Consider the following 21790-nt stretch of genomic DNA (forward strand, 5'->3'; position numbering starts at 1 on the left):
CCATCAAGCCTAAAAGCCAAGGCTACTAGATTAATATTTGCCATGGCATCTCAGGAAATTTTACTGCATCTCCTGCCTAATTTGACCAGCCTCCTCAGCTGGAAAAGTGCTTCAGGCTTTGTCTCTGCTGGGCCAGCCAGGTGACGCCCACTGCCTTCATGGCTAGAAACCGTGAAGGCTCTTAGAGGTCAATCCCAGGCAGTTCAGTGAGAAATCCAGTATATCCCAGGGCTGTGGGAGGCACTGTGTATCTGGGGTTGTTGTGAGTAACAGGCACCAAATTCAGTCTGGGTCCAGACTGCTGCCAGCTGTTTGTGCAGCTCTGCTGAAGACTGTTCTGTGATGTTAACGTGCTCATCACCCCTTGCTGAAAGTTGAAAGTCTCCATGGCCAATGCAGAGAATTCAAGATTCACTGGGTCAGATGGAGGGGAAGGAATACGATTTATTAACCTACTAGTTTGGGCAGACACTGCAAAGCAGCAGGTCTGGCATGCCAGTAGCTTCTCAGGAACAGCTGATGCTTTTGTCTAATGAGTTTTTCATGTAAAATGCATGAACAATAGAGACTGGAATCCACATTTCAATTAATATTTTAAGTGTTTTATATCAAGTATTCATAGCAGAAAGGACTGAAGCTCATGTGTGTTCCTGCCCCTGGTGAGTCCCCTAACCACTCAGCGAGTTTTGCCCATACCCATTGTCCTTCTGGCCCACTGACTACTTAATTAGTCCACAAAGAGTGAAACATCTTCAACAGAGAAGAGATTGAAAGAAGTGATCTAAGAACACCCTGGAGAAGAATAACAAGGACTCAGACCTCTCTAGACAGTGGAGCTATTTGAACCTAAGTCCCCTATTTACAAAGGAACCATTTTAACCTCTTTGAGACACAGACTGAAAGGAGCTGGAAGAACAATGGAGGGCCAAGATGGAATGAGAGGGCACCCCCATCCTTACATATGAGAAAAGCTTCTCCTCTAAGCATGTTCAAGTGGCAAATTTAGGCAATTCTCTGCCTAATTCTCTGTATGTATAGCAAAGGAGGACTGAAGGCCAAGGGACAGGGCTGTCATTTTTATTAAACCCAAGCGTGCTTCAGCACAGGGCTGAACCCTGTGAAATGACACCTAAGTCCCAACCTTCTGGTGCTTTAGAAATGCAACACAGAATCTCTCCCCATGAGCAGACATCTCCTTATCTTTTAGAATACGCTAATGACCTCCTCAGCCCCCACTCTCAAAGGTATTTGATGCTCAGGTCTCACTGGAGACAGCAGGGCTTAGGCCCAGCGGCCAGGACTACCATCAGTTTTACTTCAGTAGTTAAACTAGAGCACACCTTCAGTACCTCCGTCAGTTGTCATGAAACAGAAATAACATGAAATTAGTTGAGATTTGATGTGCTGCCCTGGGAATTCAGACAAAAGGGTAGTATAAAAGTGCACCCTTCAGAACAATGGGAAGCCATGGATCCTCCTCTGCCAGAAAACACGGTAGATCAAGTTTAAAGAGAGCTAAATCCCCATGGCTTCCTTCCTTCCCATACACATGCACAACACACTCTGCACAGGCATACACTTCTGTTTGTTTTGTGTGGTTTCCTCAGGCAGTGAATTATCTAGGACTGACTCTGAGATTGGCTGTTTAGTTTCAGGCTTTACGATAAGCTTTTAATTATAGCACAGGAGTTTCATTACATGTTACTCCGAGCCAGCTGGAAGCAGTTACACTTTAGTCCTCCCCCCCTCCCCTCCTCACCACAGGACGTCATTTCCAAGGCCTTACCCTTCTTGTCTTGATGGTTATGGGATGAAACTGCCACATATGGATCTGTATTTTCAGATGAACCGAGCGGATCCTTCCAATCCAGCATGCGTCCCCTAGCATCATAACCCTGTCGAGCGCGAGAGTCAGAAGTGGTGGTGCTTGGGATTAGGGAACTGGAGTGTCCTGTTTACATTATAAATACAGGTAGGGAAGACAAGTCTCATTAGTCACTTACCACACGACCTCCCCATGCTCAGGAACACACGCACTGCTTTGCTTCCGTGATGGGCAAACATCTTGTCTTAGGCTTAGCAATGTTTCAAAAGTCCTTCAAAGCATGGCCCCAAGGAAACAGGGGATTTGAATCTTCCTGATCAGGGTGTTAAGAGTTGCACACACACCTCAGGCTCCCGCTGAGCTGGCGGTTGTGTGCTGTTACTCAGCAGAGTTAAATGTGTTGTAAGAGGCTGAGCACACTTCATCTGAGTCAAGCATCCTTTGGCTGGATTCAGTACACATGCCTGACCAACACTGAAGTGTCGGTCCATGCTGTCTGGTACTGCTTAGTTAAAAAGCATTTAAAAAACCAGATTAAAATGGAACAACTTCTAATATGGCTGAAACTGAAGGGGAATGACAGATGAGCTACAAAACGGTGACATCAGTGGCTCTCTGCCTCGTGCCCCCGGGGGAATGAAGGCCTGCTCAGCACTGGTGTGCTCGAACTGCAGCAACACCCTACACATGAGAAATGTGCAGGGCCCATCAGCTGCTGAAGCCTGCACACACCTTCACCATTGGTCCTGTCTGAGCTGAGGGTCCAAAATGGCTCTGAGATAAGCATGAAACTGAACATGGTTTCTGCTCAGAGTGGCAGTGAAGACAACGCCTTACTACATGGATCTGCCCAAGGACCTGTGACTCCAGCAGCTGCTGGAGAGGTCTTGCCATGGCTTTTTTCCATTACAACTACTCTAGACATTGTTACTGTTGTCCTGAGTAAGGCTGACGAGCTCCTCACCTATCAAATACACCCCAGCAAGCAACATGTTCACAGGACATGCCGTGCTGAAAATACCACACCATTTCAACAGCAGTGTGGCTGTGGCTGAGAGGTGTTTGTAGACTCATACATACATTCTTTGCAGCTAGATCCTGGGAAGTATATCAGCACCCAAAATGCTTGTAGTCTACCATCTCTGACAGAGGGCAAGTGGCTCAGGCTACGCCATCACTGCTGGGGAGAGGGCACCAAAACACCATCCACACCAGAACATTCTGAACTCAAACCTGTACAAGTCTCTGAAAGTTCCCTTTTGGCATGTGCACCAAAATGAATTATTTTCAGCAGGACTCAAGGTGCTCTAGGCCTGGTTAATTTGATGTGGAGTAACCATGTTTCCCCTTGCTTACTCTCCTGGAAGAGCCTGTCAAAAGAGGGTTTTTTGAAACATGCTCAAACACAAACTAGTAGAATCAGATTATTCAGACAGAATGGCAGATAACACTTTCTTTTCAGATAATGCTGGACCGACTGACAGCAGCCCTCCTTTCTCCTGCCTCCTTTTTTAAAAGCCCAGAAAATGAATTTTCCTTCTTTACATGTGAGTCTCCCTTGGAGAGGAGTCCAATCACCAGGCTACACTGCTTTAGCATGGACCCTCTCCCCACTCCTTGCCTTGATGTTGTTTCACTGCTCAGAAAAAAATATTGAGACTCACTGGGGCAGAGACAGAGAAACACAAGCAGCACAAATTTAAAGCCTCATGGACAGAGAAGGCACAAGAGACAGGCAGGTAAAGACTGTGCTCGTGTAGTTCATTTTAAACAGTCACTGGATAAGCACAAAGCTTTCAGAAGCTGCATATGAACAAGGCTGCTTTAAATGGCTTCTAAAGAGATGGCTTTAGCTCTCAGAAGTGCAGAGAGAGCTGATGAACCTAGGTCCCCAATTCCACTCCAGCAATCAAAAATCTAAATGTTGGCCACCAATGCTCCCAAGCTTTTTGATTCACCCATGCGTTTTGCTTTATCTAGCCCCTTCACCAGCTTCATGGGGTAGAACTACTGATAAAGTCAGCAAAATAGCTGTAACTTCTATTAAGATGCTTCTGTGACTTAAAGAACTGCTGAATATTAATGGTCTTGGAGGAAGAAAATGTCTGTGCTCCTCTGTATATTTTTGAGGAGCCCTTTTGATTTACTGCATAGGACTATATATGGCAGTACTTTGGATTGTGTTTTGCATGGGAGAGGGACACAACTAACTCCTGTAACTGGTACACTTAGCAGGGGAAATTGGTCAGATTTACCGTATTCTCACCAGGAAGCCAACCTTCAGCTACTGCAGCTAATCATTAATGCAATTTAGCTCTGGACCTCAGGCTAATGACTTATACTGACAAGGGCACTGGATTGTTTTTTACCTCTCATGATAGGAAGTGTAGTTTCTCCCCACTGCCTGTCTTTAACATGGCAAATTAGAGGCTGTATTTTGTTGAAGACAGAGCTTTTAATGTCGGTCAAATAGAAAAGAGAAGCCAAACATTATCCACTTCTAAAAGGTTTCCATAAGCCACAGAATGGCTGGGAGCATTGGTAACACAGTTAGATGGATGATGGACTCTGACCCGAAAGTGCTGCCTACTGCACAGCAATCCAGCAGCAGGGCTGCTTGTTTCCAAAAGGACAGGTAGAGGTCCAGCAACTGAAAACACATGACCTCTTGAAGCAAGAATTATGCTGGAGTGTGAAAGTGTTCACCCCTACACCATTTTACGCTTGTCAACTCCTGTGCTCATCTCCAAGAAATAAGAGAAACAATGGGACAGAGAACAGGCCATAAAATGGAAATTATGAGATTTCTATCTTCTTTTCTCTAAGGACTAAACCACAGTGCCAGCATTCATGGGGTTCCAGTCTACAAGTTAATACTCCAGTCAGCAACCACGATAATGTGTACAATACTTGGTCAGCCTACAAATAGTGATGCACTCAACATAAGAAAGCAATTAGTCATAGCTTGATAAGGAGGTAAAAGAGAAGAAAAACTTGCCAAGTAGCAATCATATTTTATGCCTGTGTTTGATATGCATTTATATGCCCACATCTCTGTCCAGACACTTGCACTTTAAGTGTGCTTAAAGGGGGAATTCTAAGGAAAAGCTGTAAGTATGGTTAAAGAAAAACTTTTCTTAATACAGTAATCTAGAGGAAATATATGCCTAAGGGACACATTTTCCGAAAGAAGAAAAAAAAAAAAAAAAAAAGATTTCCTGAACCATATGCTGCAAATACATAGAGAACTTCTTCGTAATGGAAAGCTAAGGCTTTGTGAAGATATTAATGTGTACCAGATGGTCATTAGGTAGAGAAGTGTTTCACACAAATGTAAGAAATCAGTCTATTCGCTTTGTTACTAATGTGTTAGTCTAGGACACACTGAGAAACAACCTTCCACACGTAATCGAGATAAACTTTCTTCCAGCTGATTTTGAGGAAGCAATGCAGGAGCAAATTAGATCTTAATAGCTTGTCCCACTTGTGTCAGAGCTGTATTCTGCAAACACTTACTACTGGGCAGCGGCTGCTCCCGTAAGCAGTATCATTGTGTCCTGTAACTGCCTCAATAGCCAGTCCCACTGGGTGAATTTCGTCTCTGAGCAGAGTGGCACTACAAATGTATAAGCTAGTTAAGCTTCCCTCATAAACAGAGAAAAGACTGAAGTGGTAGGCAATCCAGTCCTGGCCCTCTCACACACAGCCATTATTAAACCTTTACGATGTGCTGTACAGTTTGCAACGTGTACGTAGTAGACCTTTTTTTTTCCCCATTACACCATTTTTACCGTACTGACTGTGTAAATAGGCTTTGCTGCAATTTAAACAGGCTTTAGCATATCTGACATGTGGCCAATACCTCTATGTTAGTATCAGTTAATACCTAAACATCTAAAAAACAATTCTGCCTTTGTTTTAAAACAAACCATCTGAAATTCAGACACAGTGCTTTCCAAACTTCTTTGTTTAGAGCAAACATGTAAAAATCAAAATAGATTTTTAAAAAAACTGTTTCAGGTGCTTCCATATTTGCAAAAACTTTTCATTTGGAGTGCTGTAATCAAGTAATGGAGAGTAAAAGCACTTAGTGTCTACAGGCACAGACAATGATTCAGAAGGGCTGCACTTCTGTAACTATAGCTCATTCTGAAGTGCACTTGTAAAATATAAGGAGTTTTTTTTCAGGTTTAAAACAAAGACAGGTATTCAATACGTATTTGATAGTCGCTCTAATATGCACAGGTCATTAGGATCTAAGAGGTTAAGCTATCTGCACACTAGCCTATTAATAGCTATAGCAACCTAATTAGACAATTAGAGGGAAAGGCTAAATCAATACTACAGAGGGAGAAAGGACTATGGCTAGGGGGTAAAATAAGGGCCCAATTCACTAAGAATTGATGTTTCCAAAGGTAATTGAAGCTGCTAACAATTTTGCAGAGGAATCTAGCCTCATCTCCTTGTTTTAATATGTATCCCTTGCATCATTTCTCTCTGACCTTCTGCAGCCAGACCTTCAGACTGCTACCTTCTCCGTGGGTGTCAAAAGGGATGAACTTGAAAGTGCACTTTGTACTTGTTTACAACTCATCATGTGAGACTGCCCCAGAAAAGGGAGCCCACCTGCCAAATTCAGGAGGCTGATGCCAAGAACACAGACATTAAGGACTTGGTTCTCCTTTCATTCACACTGCTGCAGACTGGCAGTAAGTCTGCTGAAGTGAGGTGATTTATAGCGTAGTAAATCACGGGAATCAGGCCTTAAGACTTCTTTTGCAACTGGAGTTTCAGATGCCTTTGGATATATGTAGCCCACGATCCAAAAGCACCCTGATCACTCACTTGGTTGGTATTCCGGTATATTGCTGCATTCTGAGGTTTAATCTATTATGAAGTATCATTTGCTTATACATTTAACTGTACCCAATAACATTAAAATGTACCATTTATAAAATTCTCATTTTCTAAAAAAAAATTACTCAGAGCAGTCACTACCCTTAGCAAACAAGCATGTTTACTGAGACTGGCTTACTACCTCATGGTGGAATTTTTTTACACGCCTCGTATGGAAGATCAATAGAGATGGCTAGCACATTTCCTTTCATACTTTGCTATGGCAGGTGAAAAGAAAGCCTGGCTGCAGTAATATCAGAAGGGGAATTTATACTGAACTCATAAAAGGAAGAGCTGACTTGCCTATAGGACATGTTACCAGGACGTACCTGAGGAGGGCCAATGAAACAATCTGTGAAAGATGAGGCATGAATGGGAACAAGTGTTAATGTCGGGTCAGCATTTCTCTACTGCATCTGGCTGCAGGGTCCTACATTAAGAGCTGGGCTAATTCATGTAGTCTCTCTTTGGTCTTGACATGCCTGGACACTAGAACGGACTCCCCTTTGTCACCCGTACTCCTTGGGACAGCAGCTTTTTTCATTCTGTTTCTCACTTGAATCACTTTTCTGCTTTCTTGGTCAGATTAAAATACCAGTTTTACTGAAGTCTCTACTAAAATGGTAGCTGATGGGATCCAGAATGACAGTCCCACAGCTATAACTGTGCAGCCTATGAATGCACTTAGAAGCAGGAAACCTAGAACATTTCTGGCACATCAGCACTGTGCCCAACCGTTTTCTTTATCTTTACATTCAGCAGTACAGATTTTATTATTACTGTTCTTCAATCACTGTTCTGTGCATTGGAAATATAATAATTTTGAAATGAAAGGAAGTACAAGCTGTATATGCAGATGAAACCATGAGTCTTCCACACATTATGAAGTCTCAACTTGTCTTTGATTTTGTACATTCCTTTCACTGGTTTTCATTATCATACTTTCAAACAAGTTTCACCTGCACATTTTCCATTTCCTGGTAATAAACAAGATGGTAAATTTGATTTTATTTTTACAAATGTTGAACAGCATTACTATGCCTCCTGTTATTTATATCCTGCTGTATCGATTCTGTTTTCTACCTACATATTTTGCAGGTATAAGATGAAAAGATCAATTAAATGTTCATCACAGCTGCACACTAACCTACCTCTTGCTACATTCAGCCACACATACAGTGAATTTTACCAGCTCTGATGAACTGCTAGTCTTGTACACCCTGAAAGCAACTTCACAAGCAAGCTCCCATACCACATGGAAATTTGCCATTGAGTTCACTTGGAGCAATACCACACGTCCTAGCTTGTGAGTACTTGTCTTTGTTCAGGATGTCTATAAAGAACAAATATTGCAATATAAGTCTAGGTTTGAATTTAAAGCGATTATTCTGAAGTAATTCCTCATGAAGACATTTATTTTGCACTCCAAGTACCAGCATAATCCACTTCCAAATATAAAGAACAAAGCGGTGGAAAGTACCGTGAGCACAGATTAACAGCTGCCTCATGGGAAACTGCTATTCTAGGCTTGCAGAAATGCTCCTCTTCAGCTCAAGACATTTAATTTGCTGTGCAAATCACCCTTTTTTTTTACAGACCAGAGCCCATCTAGGAATAAAGATACTGCAAGGGTGGACAGCATAAAAAACTCACCCTGGAAGTGACAGGAACCTTCAGGAATTGAGGCATAACCCAGTTTCAACTCGCATGGGTAACAGATTATTTTTCCTTATGAGACATCTTTCTGTAACTCAGGGATTGTTCTGCTCTTTTCCCTAAGGTATCTCTGACTGGCTGCTGTAGCCTGGACGACTCATGAGTGGGATATGAACTACTATCTTGTTTTCCCTCGTGAACAGATAAGATGCATCACTGTACCTTTGTCTGAGTGTTCAGATGAAGTATGCTCTTAAGCATATCTGCTGTCATACCATTAAAATAGGCTGTATCTGACTTTCATTCAATGGAGACAGCTTTGAGGGAGGACTAGAAAAGAGGGATTGAAAATCAAGAGGTATAACTTGATCCTAGCTATGATTAGTGAATCAGGCCCTCAAAACCACGACAAAACAAGTGAAAAAGGGTAAGGGTAATGGCTATTTGAGTACAGGAATTAGTAGCTAACACAAGGATCTGGGGAGAATTTTTAAAAACACCCATAAACTGACCATACACTGTGTCGTAAGACATTTCATGATCAGGTGAAGCAGTTGAAATGTCTATGAACGAAATAAATTGGGAAGAAACATTAAATAAAACAAAAGTATGAAAATACTTAAAAGTTTAGTAAAAAGTGATTCCTCCAAAATGGATTTGCTGTCAGTAAATAACGAATCTAAGAACTTCCTTACCATTCAGGGCTACGAAGGAATCTGAAAGACAAATAACAGGGGAAAAATCATTATTTCTCTCTCATTTTTTCTTTTTCTTTTTTGCTGCTAAAAACTTTTTATGCTTCAGCTGAATTTATATGTATGTGATTGGTAACCTAGGGACCCAGGCAAAACTAATATTCAGACATACCTGAAAACAATATCTGGCTTTGAAAGCGTTCATGACCAGCAGCCCTGTGCAAGGGAAACCAGGTGGGAAGGCCAGTGTCCTCCCTGCCATGTCTTTCTTTGCAAGATCAAGTCCTAATCTAATGCAAGGCATGACAAGTGATGCAACTAGCAACATGAGTCAATGAGGACAAAACTCACATGATGCAAGAGCACATGAAGTAATAAGATCAGCTGGGTTAGCAGGGAGAGAAATCTACCCCTGTGCAGTATCAAGGTGCAATGCATTATTCAGGGATAAAGAGGAATGTAAGCTGGACATGGGCTTTGTTGCTCTCTGCACAGGAGCATATCTCTCTCCATGAACACAATGTGCTGTTTCTGAATATTTCCTACCCTTCTTTTATACTTAACTGATAACAGGTACACTCCACTCCTGTCTAACCTACTCGCCCAAAGACAGCAGGACTGGCTGAAAAGGGCAAAGCTGCACCAGCTAAGAACTGACCTGATTTTGGTGCTAACCCATTTCATGGGGAGTACAGGAGGTACTATGTGTACACCTCCTTCAAAAAACTTAAGAGACAGTGTACATAACCATACCTTAGGACAGAGACAGAGGGAGATGTGGGGCATGCAGAGGCTGAAATCCTTGTACACTTTCAAGCATAGTGATCACAGTAATAAATGGCTCTTGAACAAGGATGCACAAGGCATGAGAAAGAAGGCTCTGGCTTTTTCCAGAGCAGCTGGCCTGCACTGTATCCCATGGCGCACTCTAGCCCTCTGTTATTTTGCGCTATGCCAGAAGTAATAAGTCTCTCACTGTACATTACTTCCTTAGCTTCAGCAGTTTTATTGCAAATTGCACTGAAAAGAATGTGATTCTTGATTTCATAAGGTTTATAAATAAAATTTGGGTCTTAGAATTAAACCAACCTTAGCAAGAACATTTGGAATGAGAGCTGTCCTAAACACAGATGTTGGTATTCCTGAAGGCTTAGAAATCAGCACGCAAGGTTTCCTTGCATGCAGTGCAAGCTGTGCACTTTTAAGCACCTCAGTGCAAAATGTAATTTTTTAAAGACTGTTTAAGCTTCCAACTCATGCTGTCAGTACCTAACGTTCACTATTAAAATTTTTTAGGCAGGGTCAGTAGCACCTGACCCTTAATATCAACCACTATGTTGTCCAGCCTGTGAGCAAAATCCACTAAGTTTAACAAAGTAGTTGCCACTTTTTGATCCAGATCCAAAAGCTGAAGATGTATTTCATTGTCTGCCTGTCCTGCATTGGAATGTAGTCCAAGCCACAGTTTACACCAAGAAACCAAGCCACTTCTGTACATCTACATAAACAACCAAACCACTATGGCTAATAAAGACAATGAACACTCAATTTATTATGTCACTGCTACAATCAATATCCTCTAGAACTGAGGTTTTCTCACTACATAAATGTTTTGAAGTCTGCTGTTTTTATAAATCACACCAACGGGGCTATTTTCTTTTAATACATTTAAACAACCGTTTCTTTTCTGAACCTGCATTGTTAGCCACACTTGCTGCCCCTGTGGCTTCAATTGCTACAAAAGAATGCCCGACAGGTAATGGTGATTTGAGGCATTCAGAAGGACGCTGTGACACATGGTAAATAGAGGGTAAAAAGCTTTGCTTACTTTGGCAGTCACCCAGGCCATCTGTATTGCCATGTTCTATGTCCTGTTCAAATGCCAGTCTAAATAATAGAAAGAAACAAAACAGCATGAGTAACAAAAGTCACAGGCACCACCAGAAAGAAATTATCACATGTGCAACTGAAATAAAGTCCCATCACGAAAGTGGCCATTTCTTTGCAACTTCCACAATAAGGCTGAAAACTTGCAACATATACATTCAAGTTATTCATCATTGCTTAATGATTCCTTGGCTTCTGATGATGCTTTTTCTTTTTATTATTACATTTTTTTAAAAATCCACTGCATGCCTTGTTGTCAAAGGAGGCAAACAGTTTCATATTTTTTAAACTGTTAACTCTGTAATATATAATGTTATCAGGAGTAAATACTCTCACTTGTCCATACAGTAGACAAAGTGCACCAACACTTTGATGTGAGAAGGAAGCTAACCCATCGGGTGGGTGCTGTGCTAGGAGAAGGCAACCTGCATTTCAGCAATAATTTAGGTACTGCGCTGGACAAGGCAGCAAGGTGTAACGTCCAGTCCACAGAAGGCATTCCACTGAACTCAAGGGGTTCTACTGGAAAACGCTCACAGGCTTTTCTAGATGACATGATTAGTTTAGGCTCCTATCCTCTGACTATGATTCTGGATAACTAGTGAAGCTGTTCTCCCAGCTTCCTGAATGGTCAAAGGTGAATGACAAGAGCCTTGTAAAACTTCCAGTGCAAGCCCTAGTCTGCATTAGGACCCTGCCCTTGAGGCGTAATTACCTTTGCAGGGACCTCATTCCCAGCTCCGTGTTCTTAAAACTCCTGCTGAAACTGTCACCTACTCCAGGAGGGCACCTAACATCTCTGTCTCCTGTTGGCTAGTTTAGAAGTCCACCACACATCTTCACAGGTGATCTGGATCCCCTTCCTAAGTGCTATGTGCCGGACACAGAGCGACCTGCCTTGCTCATCTCTGGACTGAGCTGCCACAAGATGTGCTGCTTCTGTCTCGGTGGAGCTATTGATAAACATGGGAGCTGCCTCTAAGAGTAAGGTATGGAAGTCCCCTACAACTTGCCATGGAAGTGCAAAAAGACTCAAGCTCTTTGGGAATGCTGAGAAAACCTGACAAGGACATAGGCACATTTTAACATTATCCTACCAAATGTCCACTCAGGAACAGTCCACACTGTTGTAGTAAAGCATATACAGATACAGCATCCCCCCCCCCCCCCCCCCGAAGAAAACAATTCTAATTGAAATAGCAAATTAATAACAAGACACAAGCACAGGGATGGTAACTCATCCATTAAATACTGAAGACCTGTAGACCAGCAGGGTTAAGTGGGGCAGCTGAGGTCTGTGTGATGTTTGCACTGTATTTCCACTGCTACCTGGAGGAGGTTTAGCTGTTCCTCAGGGCAGGCAAGCATGAGGGTGTGCCAGATGTGGCCAAGAAATCAAGAGGTCTGAAGTGGGTCTGCCCCTTGCAAAGAGGCTTTAGTAACCACATTTAAACCTTCACCGACTTTTATGATTATAAAATAATTAAATTCTACTGCTAAGCATGGGGAGTTCCAGCACTTCTCTGAATCTGCTTTAAGCTTTTACTGGGCTCTGTGATTCCTCTTAGTAATGCACAGTAAATTAGAAGGACTGGTTTTGTTTTCAGTGGACAAATTGCTTCAGTAATTTAATTTGGATTCTATTGCCTCTTTAATCAGCTGTGATGGCTCCAGTGTGGGCTGGTCCAGACATACTCATCCAGTTCCCTCCTTTCAATAACATGTGGACCTTAGTACAGCTCTTTCATTTTCTTCTTTCTTCTCTTTCAGCAGTTACCAATCAGCTGAGAGTTCACATAAAAAAATGTGTGTGACATTTCAGAGGTGAATGCAAATAAGGTAGAAACAAACTTTTCCCACATTTTTCCTTCCCTAAGAGCCCCATGTTTCAAACAGCTCTGCCCAAGACCCCCTGGCGCCACTGCCAGAGCTTCATGGCCCATCCAGCCAGAGCCATTACTCACTTGGAGCCAAGGACCAGCTGTGTGCACGCCCCACTCTCCTTCACCCATCCGCAGTAAGGGTCTCTTGATGCTATGCAGGCCCTTGAGAAAGAAGAGCACAAGGTGGCATTCATAAGCACTCCCACCTTCCCCACACCTTGTGCGTAGCCTTCTGACAACCACCATAAAACACATACTTTTTGCATTTGCCGTGACGCTCGCAACGTCCCAGGGGAACCTTGATGACACAGGTGGAGAAGGCAACGTACAGGGCACTGCTGGGCTTGTCAAGCTGCATGCCCACAATCCGCTTGTCCTCAACCCCTTCATAGCTGCACCTAATTTGGAAAAAAGTGAGATAAGGTTGTAAATGAGTTCTGCTGGGAAACCAGATGAAAACTTAGTGATCCCTCGGGCTGAACTGCCCCCACAGCTGCCCAGCCCTCCTCTCCCCCTCAAACCTCAGAGAGAATTGAACAAACCAAGGAAAAAGAACAGACAATAGCCACGAAAAACACTGACAGACATATAAACAAGTATTAAAAATGCACGGGACAGGGGAACAAGAAGTGGAGAGAGACAGCACACCAGGCAAGCTTTCTGAGTGCCCTTCACTTTCTGTGTTTATTCTTCTCCAGCACTCAAAGTAGCTGAAATTTCTGCATGATTGTGGCCCACTTCAAAGGCCCCTTAGGCATATTTGAGGAAGGCTGGAATGCAGGAAATTTCCCTTGGAGAGTGGCTTGCTGGTTGTTGAGTTACTTGGAGAGGAATCTTCTTTTTTTTTATAGGATTAGAAAATTAATCTTCTTTTGCAGAATTTCACTTTTAATTATCCACCAACTGCTGCATAGGATGGGCTATTTTCTACACATACCGAACAAAAAAATCTTACTGCGCTGTAAAGACTGATAAGCAGACATCCCCTCCCCAAACAATTTAAAATTACTCAAAAAATTTGGCTTCTTTAACCACTTCCCTTTTCATGGGACAAACCACCCTCTGGGAAATCGGAAGCTCAAAGTCACCCATACATGAGTATGAAGAATCAGATACACACTTTTCAGGATTGTAAACGTTCATCTCCTCCAGGAAAAGGCTGTCATTTAGGAAACCACTGTTTCCTGTCCGTGCCAAGAACTTCAGGATGATTCCCTTCTCTGATCCCAAGAAAACCACGGTGTAGTTCTGATAAGGCCCAGCTGCAGAGTCCACGGCAATTTTGGTCAGGCGGTATCTAGAATAACAACACAGCATTTTGCATCACTTGGGATTAGATTGCCATTTATTTTACCACTTTTTCCACTTCAGATAACTGTGTGGTAGCCTTCTAGCAACCACATAACATATATCAGCACTTTTCCTAGCTGAATAACCCTGTAAATCAACATAGACTGCACCAGTTTAGCTCCCCAAATGGTGGGGAATTTTCCTGTGTTTGTCTGCATGTCTGTATGTCCAGGAGCTATCAAAAGTGTTTGCAGGGAGTTGAAGGTGTGCTAAGCGTCTGAGGCCATTTAGGAATTATACTTCCAGTCAAAAGCAAACTACTAGCCTGGTGACTTCTTCAGGCAGGGAAAGAAAATCAGCACAGTGCAATTTTTTTTTTTTTTTTTTTTTTTTAATTTCAAGCTCTGTCACATTAAAAGCAGCAGTAATGGTAACTGATCTACATTCAAATTTTTTGGCAGAAAAAGCTGTGCCAGTGGAATAGTGAGATGCTAAACACCATTTTATCTCACTAAAAATGATCACACAACTGCCACTAAGCAAGTTCAGTACTGAGGTGATATTGAATCTTGGGATGACATAATTTATTGAAAGCAAGTACTGGTGATTCGGTATCAGTTATCTGGTACTGGCGATCAAAGTAAAGTGCTCTGGAGCGACTTCTGCCTTTGTCTTTTGTTGGAGGTACAGAAGCTGACATAAAAATCTGACAGAAGATACCTTACTAAAACTAAGTCTGCCCCTTCTCGAGCTAAACACTGCCTGACACAAAACTCTACCCTTGTATAGAAGAAAAGAGGAAAATACAGCAAAATTAGTCACATTATTTTGTTCACTACTGGAGGGTAGATAAGTAGTACAGTGACCACAGCAGAGAGTGGGAATGTATTTTAGTAGGAAAGGGATGGTGTATTTGAGGCTTGCTGATTTATGAGTCTTTGTTCAAATCTCTTCCTTATTATTTTTTTTTCTTGTTGTCACAGAAAGGATACGGATTATGTGACTACTTCTGCCTGTGCACTTCTGTAAACATTAAAATATACCAGTACATAACAAGACAGACATCTTCATATCCTGTGAACATATCCTGGTAGACATGTTTGTAGCCTGTGTACATATCCCTGGGCTGTCTGCTGATCCTTGCCCAAAGTTTTCGACAGAGCTGTCTCAAACCCTGACCCGCACACCAACAGGCGGGTCAACCTTCCCTGCACAGCATTTCCTCCAGGATCCGGTTTCAGCAGTGTGGTTGGAAAGGAGTTTTTTTCCCATCTTGAATGCTGCTCAGGGAGTTCGGCATTTGTTCAGCACTACCATCATTCCTACCTGGATTCATGCCCAGCGCACCAAGGATGTTTACAGAGTTTGAGAGTATCCTGAGCAAGACTATTGGTACCACTTGACAGCTACAATGAGGATGACAGTCCGTTTGAGGGTACGTACCTGACCATTGTTCTCAGGAACCAAGGTCGATTGACAATGGAAGGTACAGCCTCGTCCATCAATGGATGTGTTTTGATAAAGTTCAGGGTATCATCCGGGAACTCATTAGAGGTTACATATTTTTCTAATGATGTAGAGCCAGCACAGCAACCAGGCCTAAATAAAACAAGAGAGTAAAGCCAGAACACTTATTTGATGCCTAGGGCAAATCTCTTGTAATGAGGCCCTCGGCCTTGGTGAAATCTGATGTGCATTACAAGGGTTTAAATGAAGGACTGAGAAGTCTAGTGGACACCCTCAGGGGGTGCCTAAAATCCTACTCTGTCCTCCACTCAAAAGGACTTAACATGCCACCTAAAAGCACAAAAACATTTCTTCAGCAGGAGTGTGACACACAGAGTTCGTAGTTCATCTGCTCACATGGAACCTAATCACCGCATGTCTGCATCTGGCTTGATGCTGCCCACTGGCACAGGTGCTTTCTGTTCTGTAACTTGCCTAGTTGACTGCTCTTTCCTGAATAAAAGCATCCCCTAATATACAAAAGGAAGTTGTTGGGTTTTTTTTAGCCTGTGTGAAAGAATGCTGCTTTCAGTCCTGTCTGGTAGAAAGCCCGCTATTGGTGAAAACAACCCAGCAAGCATCCATGTAAACATTGGGTTTACCCTTCTTTCAATTTAGATGAGATGATCTGAGTATGGTAGCACACTGAGGAGTTTCACCGAAATGTTATCAACCATTTTTTGACAATTTAAATGCAAATCAGCTCACCATATTTGTAAAATCTACCCTGCTCCTCAGAGATAACTTAACCTTTCTGCTGGGGCAGGTCACCTCTACAGAGGAAGCAGCAAAATACCTTGCCCATTATTAATATTTTGTGGTTTATTTTCTCCAATAAAAGGTCTGTTTGATCCCATTTCCTACAGCATTATGATTCTTCAAGCCTTTGAGCCACTGTAAGATGGGAAGATGAAAGATGAGCTGCCCACTCACAGATACACCGCAGTGTTCAATTTTCATCTGCTCTGACATGGACAGAGCCACTGACATCAATGGAGTAATGCCAGCTTGCACAAAATATAGTGCTGGTCCTATCGTATCTGTTGCTCAGATTTAGGTAAATATTCAAACCTTAGGTAACTAGATGTTATGTAGGAAGGTAGCATAGGACTGGAGGGGACTAGCTGGGTCAGTGAGTCTGGTCCCACACAGCTGCACAGTGAATACTACATGCAGAGACTGTGTGCTCTGCCTCTTCATATCCAAAATACTTCCATTGTCTTGCAACTGCATATAGAATTAGTGACAGAGGGTGAGAAGGAGAAACCAAGGTCATCACTGGTTTCCTCGGTCCTTGCAAGGGTACTGATTCATGACATACCCAGAAAACTCCAGGGAACAGCCTACACCCTCTGTTAAAGTGGTGCCCAAGATTTTTGTATATCTAATGTGGAGGCCAATTTCCTCCTAAATACTAATCACATGTTTGAATTAATCCTGTTTCAATCTCAAAACTGGTTTAATCCAGTAAATGTAAAACCTTGTAAACACTGCTGTGCACCTTGGCCAAAAAGGGAAGCGAGGCTCCTGAAAGGATTCGGTATATTTCTGAGAAATGTTAGGATCAATAGGAGCACTAATGTTTCTGCACCATACTGAGACAGCCAAACAAAAATGACCTTATTTCAAAGGCGTCTTGTGCCTCTCATGCATTTCAACATGAGTTAGCAGTAATGATTATTTCTATTAAGCAGATTGATGGGCAAATGTTACATGAACAGTGTTCACAAATTCACTTCATGTTATCGCCTGCTTGCTTAGAAGGAGCAGTATTATCCCATCTTCATCATAACTGTTTGACTGCTATTGGCTCATCCCACAAACTCATAATGCAACTTTCTTTTCTTCCTTCCTACTGAAAGACAAGGTTTCTCTTTCTCCTTTCGTCCTTCCAGGCCAATACTCTTTCTCCAAGTAAGTTCCAGACTAATGAACTTGGAGCCCTTGCGCAGCCTTGCACTACAAGGCAGCCCACCATGTCAGTGAGTTGTTGAAACTCTGCAAAAAGGAGAAGAAAATCCAGCAACAGGATTTTGTAGCAGGCCAAATACAGACACAGAATTTACCAGATTTTTCCAGTCACCTCCAAGCTTCTCTTGAGTGACAACTTCAGAATAAAGACAGCACAGGAATACTATACTTGGCAATTCTAAAACATGATGGGCCAAATTTGGATTTAGGCAGAAGCTCGGTTGCCACCACAGAGCTTCAGATGCATTTTTTCTTTTGAAGTTATGTAAGATACCACAAACAATGTAAAACATGCATTAAAGTGGTAGAGCTTGGCCGAGATAAATGAATTTGCTTTATCTACACTCATATCAAATTCTCGGAGCAAAACACCACTGGTGTAAATGAGTTAACAAGTGGCTGTCAACGGCAACTTGTACGAAATGGGTGCTTGTAAATATGAAAGAGAGTGCAATAGAGAAGCCACATGCAAACCAGAGGGAAGCGGAAGTAGTGAAAACAACTCATAGGTGGAATGTGGTAAACCTCCATTTTGATGGAATGCTGGTTTTTTCTCCCCATGTTACATTGTCTGTGGCACATAAATCACATGTTAACTGCAGAGCAAACCACAGAACCGGCTTTGTAATGAGATATATCCGTTACTGAACCAATTTGCAACAGGTGTGCAATTCACACTACTCTTACCGGATAGATTATTCTGGCCAAGTGGATCTGACACTGGCCTGATTTATGTTACAAAATTCTTGTTTAAGTAGAAAAATCCTCACTTGTATACCTTAGATCCAAATGCAACTCAATTTCTATTTTACTGTTACAATACCTATCTTCAACTGTACCTGCACAAGGCTGTTCAAATTATCAAACCCCTCTGTTCTGCATGCAGGAACAGAACAATATCACTATACTTGAAACGCACCTGGGCTTGGGCACTCGTTCATCAGGAACTGGTGTCCATGTGGAGTCTGGAGACTTTTGTTCTTTGAATCTCCCAGTAAATACATTGGCGATGTCAAGCATGTCATAGGCACAGACTGCAGAGCCGGGGATGCTGCAAAGTGACATTTCCCAGAAATTGTTACTCATTCTGCAGTTATGCATAAAATCTTGAGTAAAAAGCATGCTGTATAGAAGTCTTCCTGTCACAGACTACTCAATCCTGAACCCTGTAACCTCTGAGTATTGACAGGAAAAGCCAGCCCCATGGAAAAGCCTGAAATATACCAATCAGCAGACAGCTCCTGCCAGTATAATTTGTTTCAGAGCCTCTATAGCATAAAGTACTTGCAATAATCTTGAAGAAGGGAAAGAATCTTGGAAACTCTGGGTACCACTGGCAAAGCATGAGGAGTAACAGTCAGTTTCATTCAGAGCCCGTTATTTGGAAACATAAGTTCTTGAAAGCCACAACATCTCTCAGTATTAATTATTACAGTCCCTGTCATGCTTCAGAAATAAACTGCAGACAGTTCAGAAGTTGGTGTTGATCAAATTGGGAGCAAGCTGCAATGTGCCATTGACTTAGCATTTACATGTTATTACTTGATCCTCCCACAGCCTGATCTCCATCAAGTTTTCCCAACTGAAAGGATTTAACTATGCTGAGGAATTTGCTTAACTCAATGAGGTGTAATGAGCTTATAGAAGGAAATTCGATTTTATTTTTAGTTCATAAAGTTGTAAATTTCAACATCTTGATTACTTGCATGCAACTGCATGACAGCATTGTTTAAACGTAATTATACCTTACCTATATACTTGCTAAAAGGCTTACAGGTTTCCCATGGTCAGTCACTTGGAAGCATGAATTATTAATTTGTCAACTTTTCATTTTTTTTAAACATGAACTACTGTATTTGTGTTTGACTTTTACTGCTTGATTTTATCAGGTAAATATCATGAACCGAGCTGGCTGAGGTTTTCAGTCCTGCTTTTAGCTAGTAGGTTATTATACACCTGAGAAAAAATGTAGGAACTGTAATACTGTTACAGAGAATAAAACTAAACTCAAAAAGGTAAATAAACTGATACGAAAATAACTGTTTGAATATTAAAATGTTTCAAAATGCTTATTACTGAATTACAACAAGTAAGGAGACAGTATTAGTCTTAACTTTGACCTCCACAGACTGTGTTTTTACATGGAAGGAAAATTCAAAGCTTTATATTAAAGTGGTAATAAACAGACAGGGTTTTAAATGGAGGCAGTCACATGTATGTGCATGTAAGAATTGGTCAAGGGTGTATTTGGCCACACACATGACCGCACCCTAAAAGACAGCTCAGGATCCACTCCAGCTAGATCTTGCACTTTGCTGAATTAAGCCCTAAAGAGAAAACAATCCTAAAATTTTGAGGTGTGCTATACAGAACTAGAAGTGCTGAGAATTGTGCTCAAAACACAGTGATGGAGGGATCCCTCTGGTGAGAAGACTGCAACAGCTTCCACTTTTGAGGATGGCAATTCACAGGTCCACAGTGTGATAAAGCCATAAGGACAGAGTACTGTGGGTCACAGCCAAGCCATCTCCCAACCACTGGATTACAACCCATCAGCAGCTCCTACACTGGGTGACCTCAGGTATACTGAATGTCTTCCACCTCACTCTAAGGGGAAGCTTTGTTCTAGAGATCAAAGATATTTGTTGTGGCTTTTCCTTAGTGGAGGAGGAATGAGAGATGCATCCACGTCAGAAGCAGGTCTGTTAACAGGGTGTCTTCAAGCCTATGTGCCTTCCTGTCATCTTCAATGTCTGGCAAAAAATGAGGCTTATAAAATAGTATCTTGATTTTAACACCAAGTACTTAGATGTCAAAATGCAGGGTTTAAGGAAAAGTACACCACACAAAATACTGGTGGAGCAAGAGGACAATCTCCATTTTGAGATAAACTCAAAACACAACCTATTTTCTGATGCTGAATCTGTTTGTTTACTTGTTTTTATTAAACCAGTTTGCATAAAAAGAGATCATCTTAATTTAAGCCTGTATTTCCTATTGGTGGCATAATTATTCCATAGCAGTTTCTATCGTTTTGATGTCAAAAGCAGTGATTACACATTACACAGCTGGGCTTACTCTTATTTGAAGTCAGTTCTGTGCATGACCTCACTGAGGTCAGGCTTTGACAAGAGGTGGCAAGTGTACAGCAAAACCAGATGAATTTCAGCAATAAAGTTCCCCTTTGAGCTCAAACGTTACTCTGTGAAACAGCAATATATTTTTTAATTAGAATGCTACTATTTTTTTTAACTTCTCTGGCAGACCTCACTAATTAGATACAGTTACTCTTCTAATAACTTCTGGAATAATATGTTATAATGTGTAATTGTAATAAATTCTTTTCAGATGAACCAATGCTTTTAGAAAACCACACAAACAATGAAAGACAGGTGTTCTGGGGACCCTCCTCCCCAGCCAGCAGGACAGCTCAGGATCTTGGCTCCCCCAGGAGAAAATGCAAGACTCAATAGATGCATGAAATAAAGGGAAGGAGTACTAACATGGTTCTTGGGGATTTAGATGTGAATAGGACACTCCCAGTCCTTTCTCTGTGAGAAAAAAAATACCACATTTTCTCTTTGGAATAGCATTCTGCAAGTTACATGCTGCACAACTTCTTAGTGGCCAGTCTAAATTATTCCCATGTAAAGAAAAGTATGTCCAAGGAACATGCCCAGATAGTAAATGGCTGAAAGCTGCTCTAAATTAGCAGATACAAAATGCAGCAAGTAATAAGAGGGTATCTTAAAATGAAACACAAACTATCAGTAAGCGCATGATACATAATAATTACATTGTATGAGCAATCAATTCTTGTACCTTTAAAGTAAAAAGAACCTGCAGTGAAAAGCAAATCGTAAAGGAAAAGGTTATTGCACCTAATACCTATTATATGGAGTGGAGAAGGTTGCTAAAATAACATCCCGGCCATTGAAATGGATAACATCTGTAACTGCCTGCAGTATGTTAAAGTAGAAGTGTGAATCGCCAGGAACTGAGCAGTTCAAACGAGCCTTGAGAAAGGAAGTCCACTGTTTTTCCAGCACTCTCTGAGATCCTCCCATGTCATTTTTGCACACCTGAGCCACCCTTGGGAAAACTACCTGGAAGAAGGAGAGCAAAAATAATGGAGAAAATGAAATGTTTGTTTGAACTAAAGACTTTGCTGGAATTCTGGT

General features: G+C 41.8%; 1 protein-coding gene across 5 annotated transcripts in view; it reads right to left on the reverse strand.

Annotated features, from left to right (window-relative positions):
- Positions 1-21790, reverse strand: part of SEMA6A (semaphorin 6A) — a 111843-nt gene that overhangs the window by 24453 nt on the left and 65600 nt on the right. For 2 of the 5 annotated variants that reach the window (XM_037373712.1, XM_037373713.1), the window contains exons 10-19: positions 21498-21715; positions 18529-18660; positions 15576-15731; positions 13963-14139; positions 13100-13240; positions 12924-13004; positions 10901-10959; positions 9073-9093; positions 8890-8940; positions 1787-1951 (exon numbers count right to left, since the gene is read on the reverse strand). In XM_037373712.1, the coding sequence (XP_037229609.1) occupies positions 1787-1951; positions 8890-8940; positions 9073-9093; positions 10901-10959; positions 12924-13004; positions 13100-13240; positions 13963-14139; positions 15576-15731; positions 18529-18660; positions 21498-21715 (1201 nt within the window). The remainder of the gene's footprint in view (positions 1-1786; positions 1952-8889; positions 8941-9072; positions 9094-10900; positions 10960-12923; positions 13005-13099; positions 13241-13962; positions 14140-15575; positions 15732-18528; positions 18661-21497; positions 21716-21790) is intronic. The other 3 variants (XM_037373714.1, XM_037373715.1, XM_037373716.1) reach the window with 3 other exon arrangements.

Source organism: Falco rusticolus, chromosome Z, assembly GCF_015220075.1.
Source record: "Falco rusticolus isolate bFalRus1 chromosome Z, bFalRus1.pri, whole genome shotgun sequence".
NCBI lineage: Eukaryota > Metazoa > Chordata > Aves > Falconiformes > Falconidae > Falco > Falco rusticolus.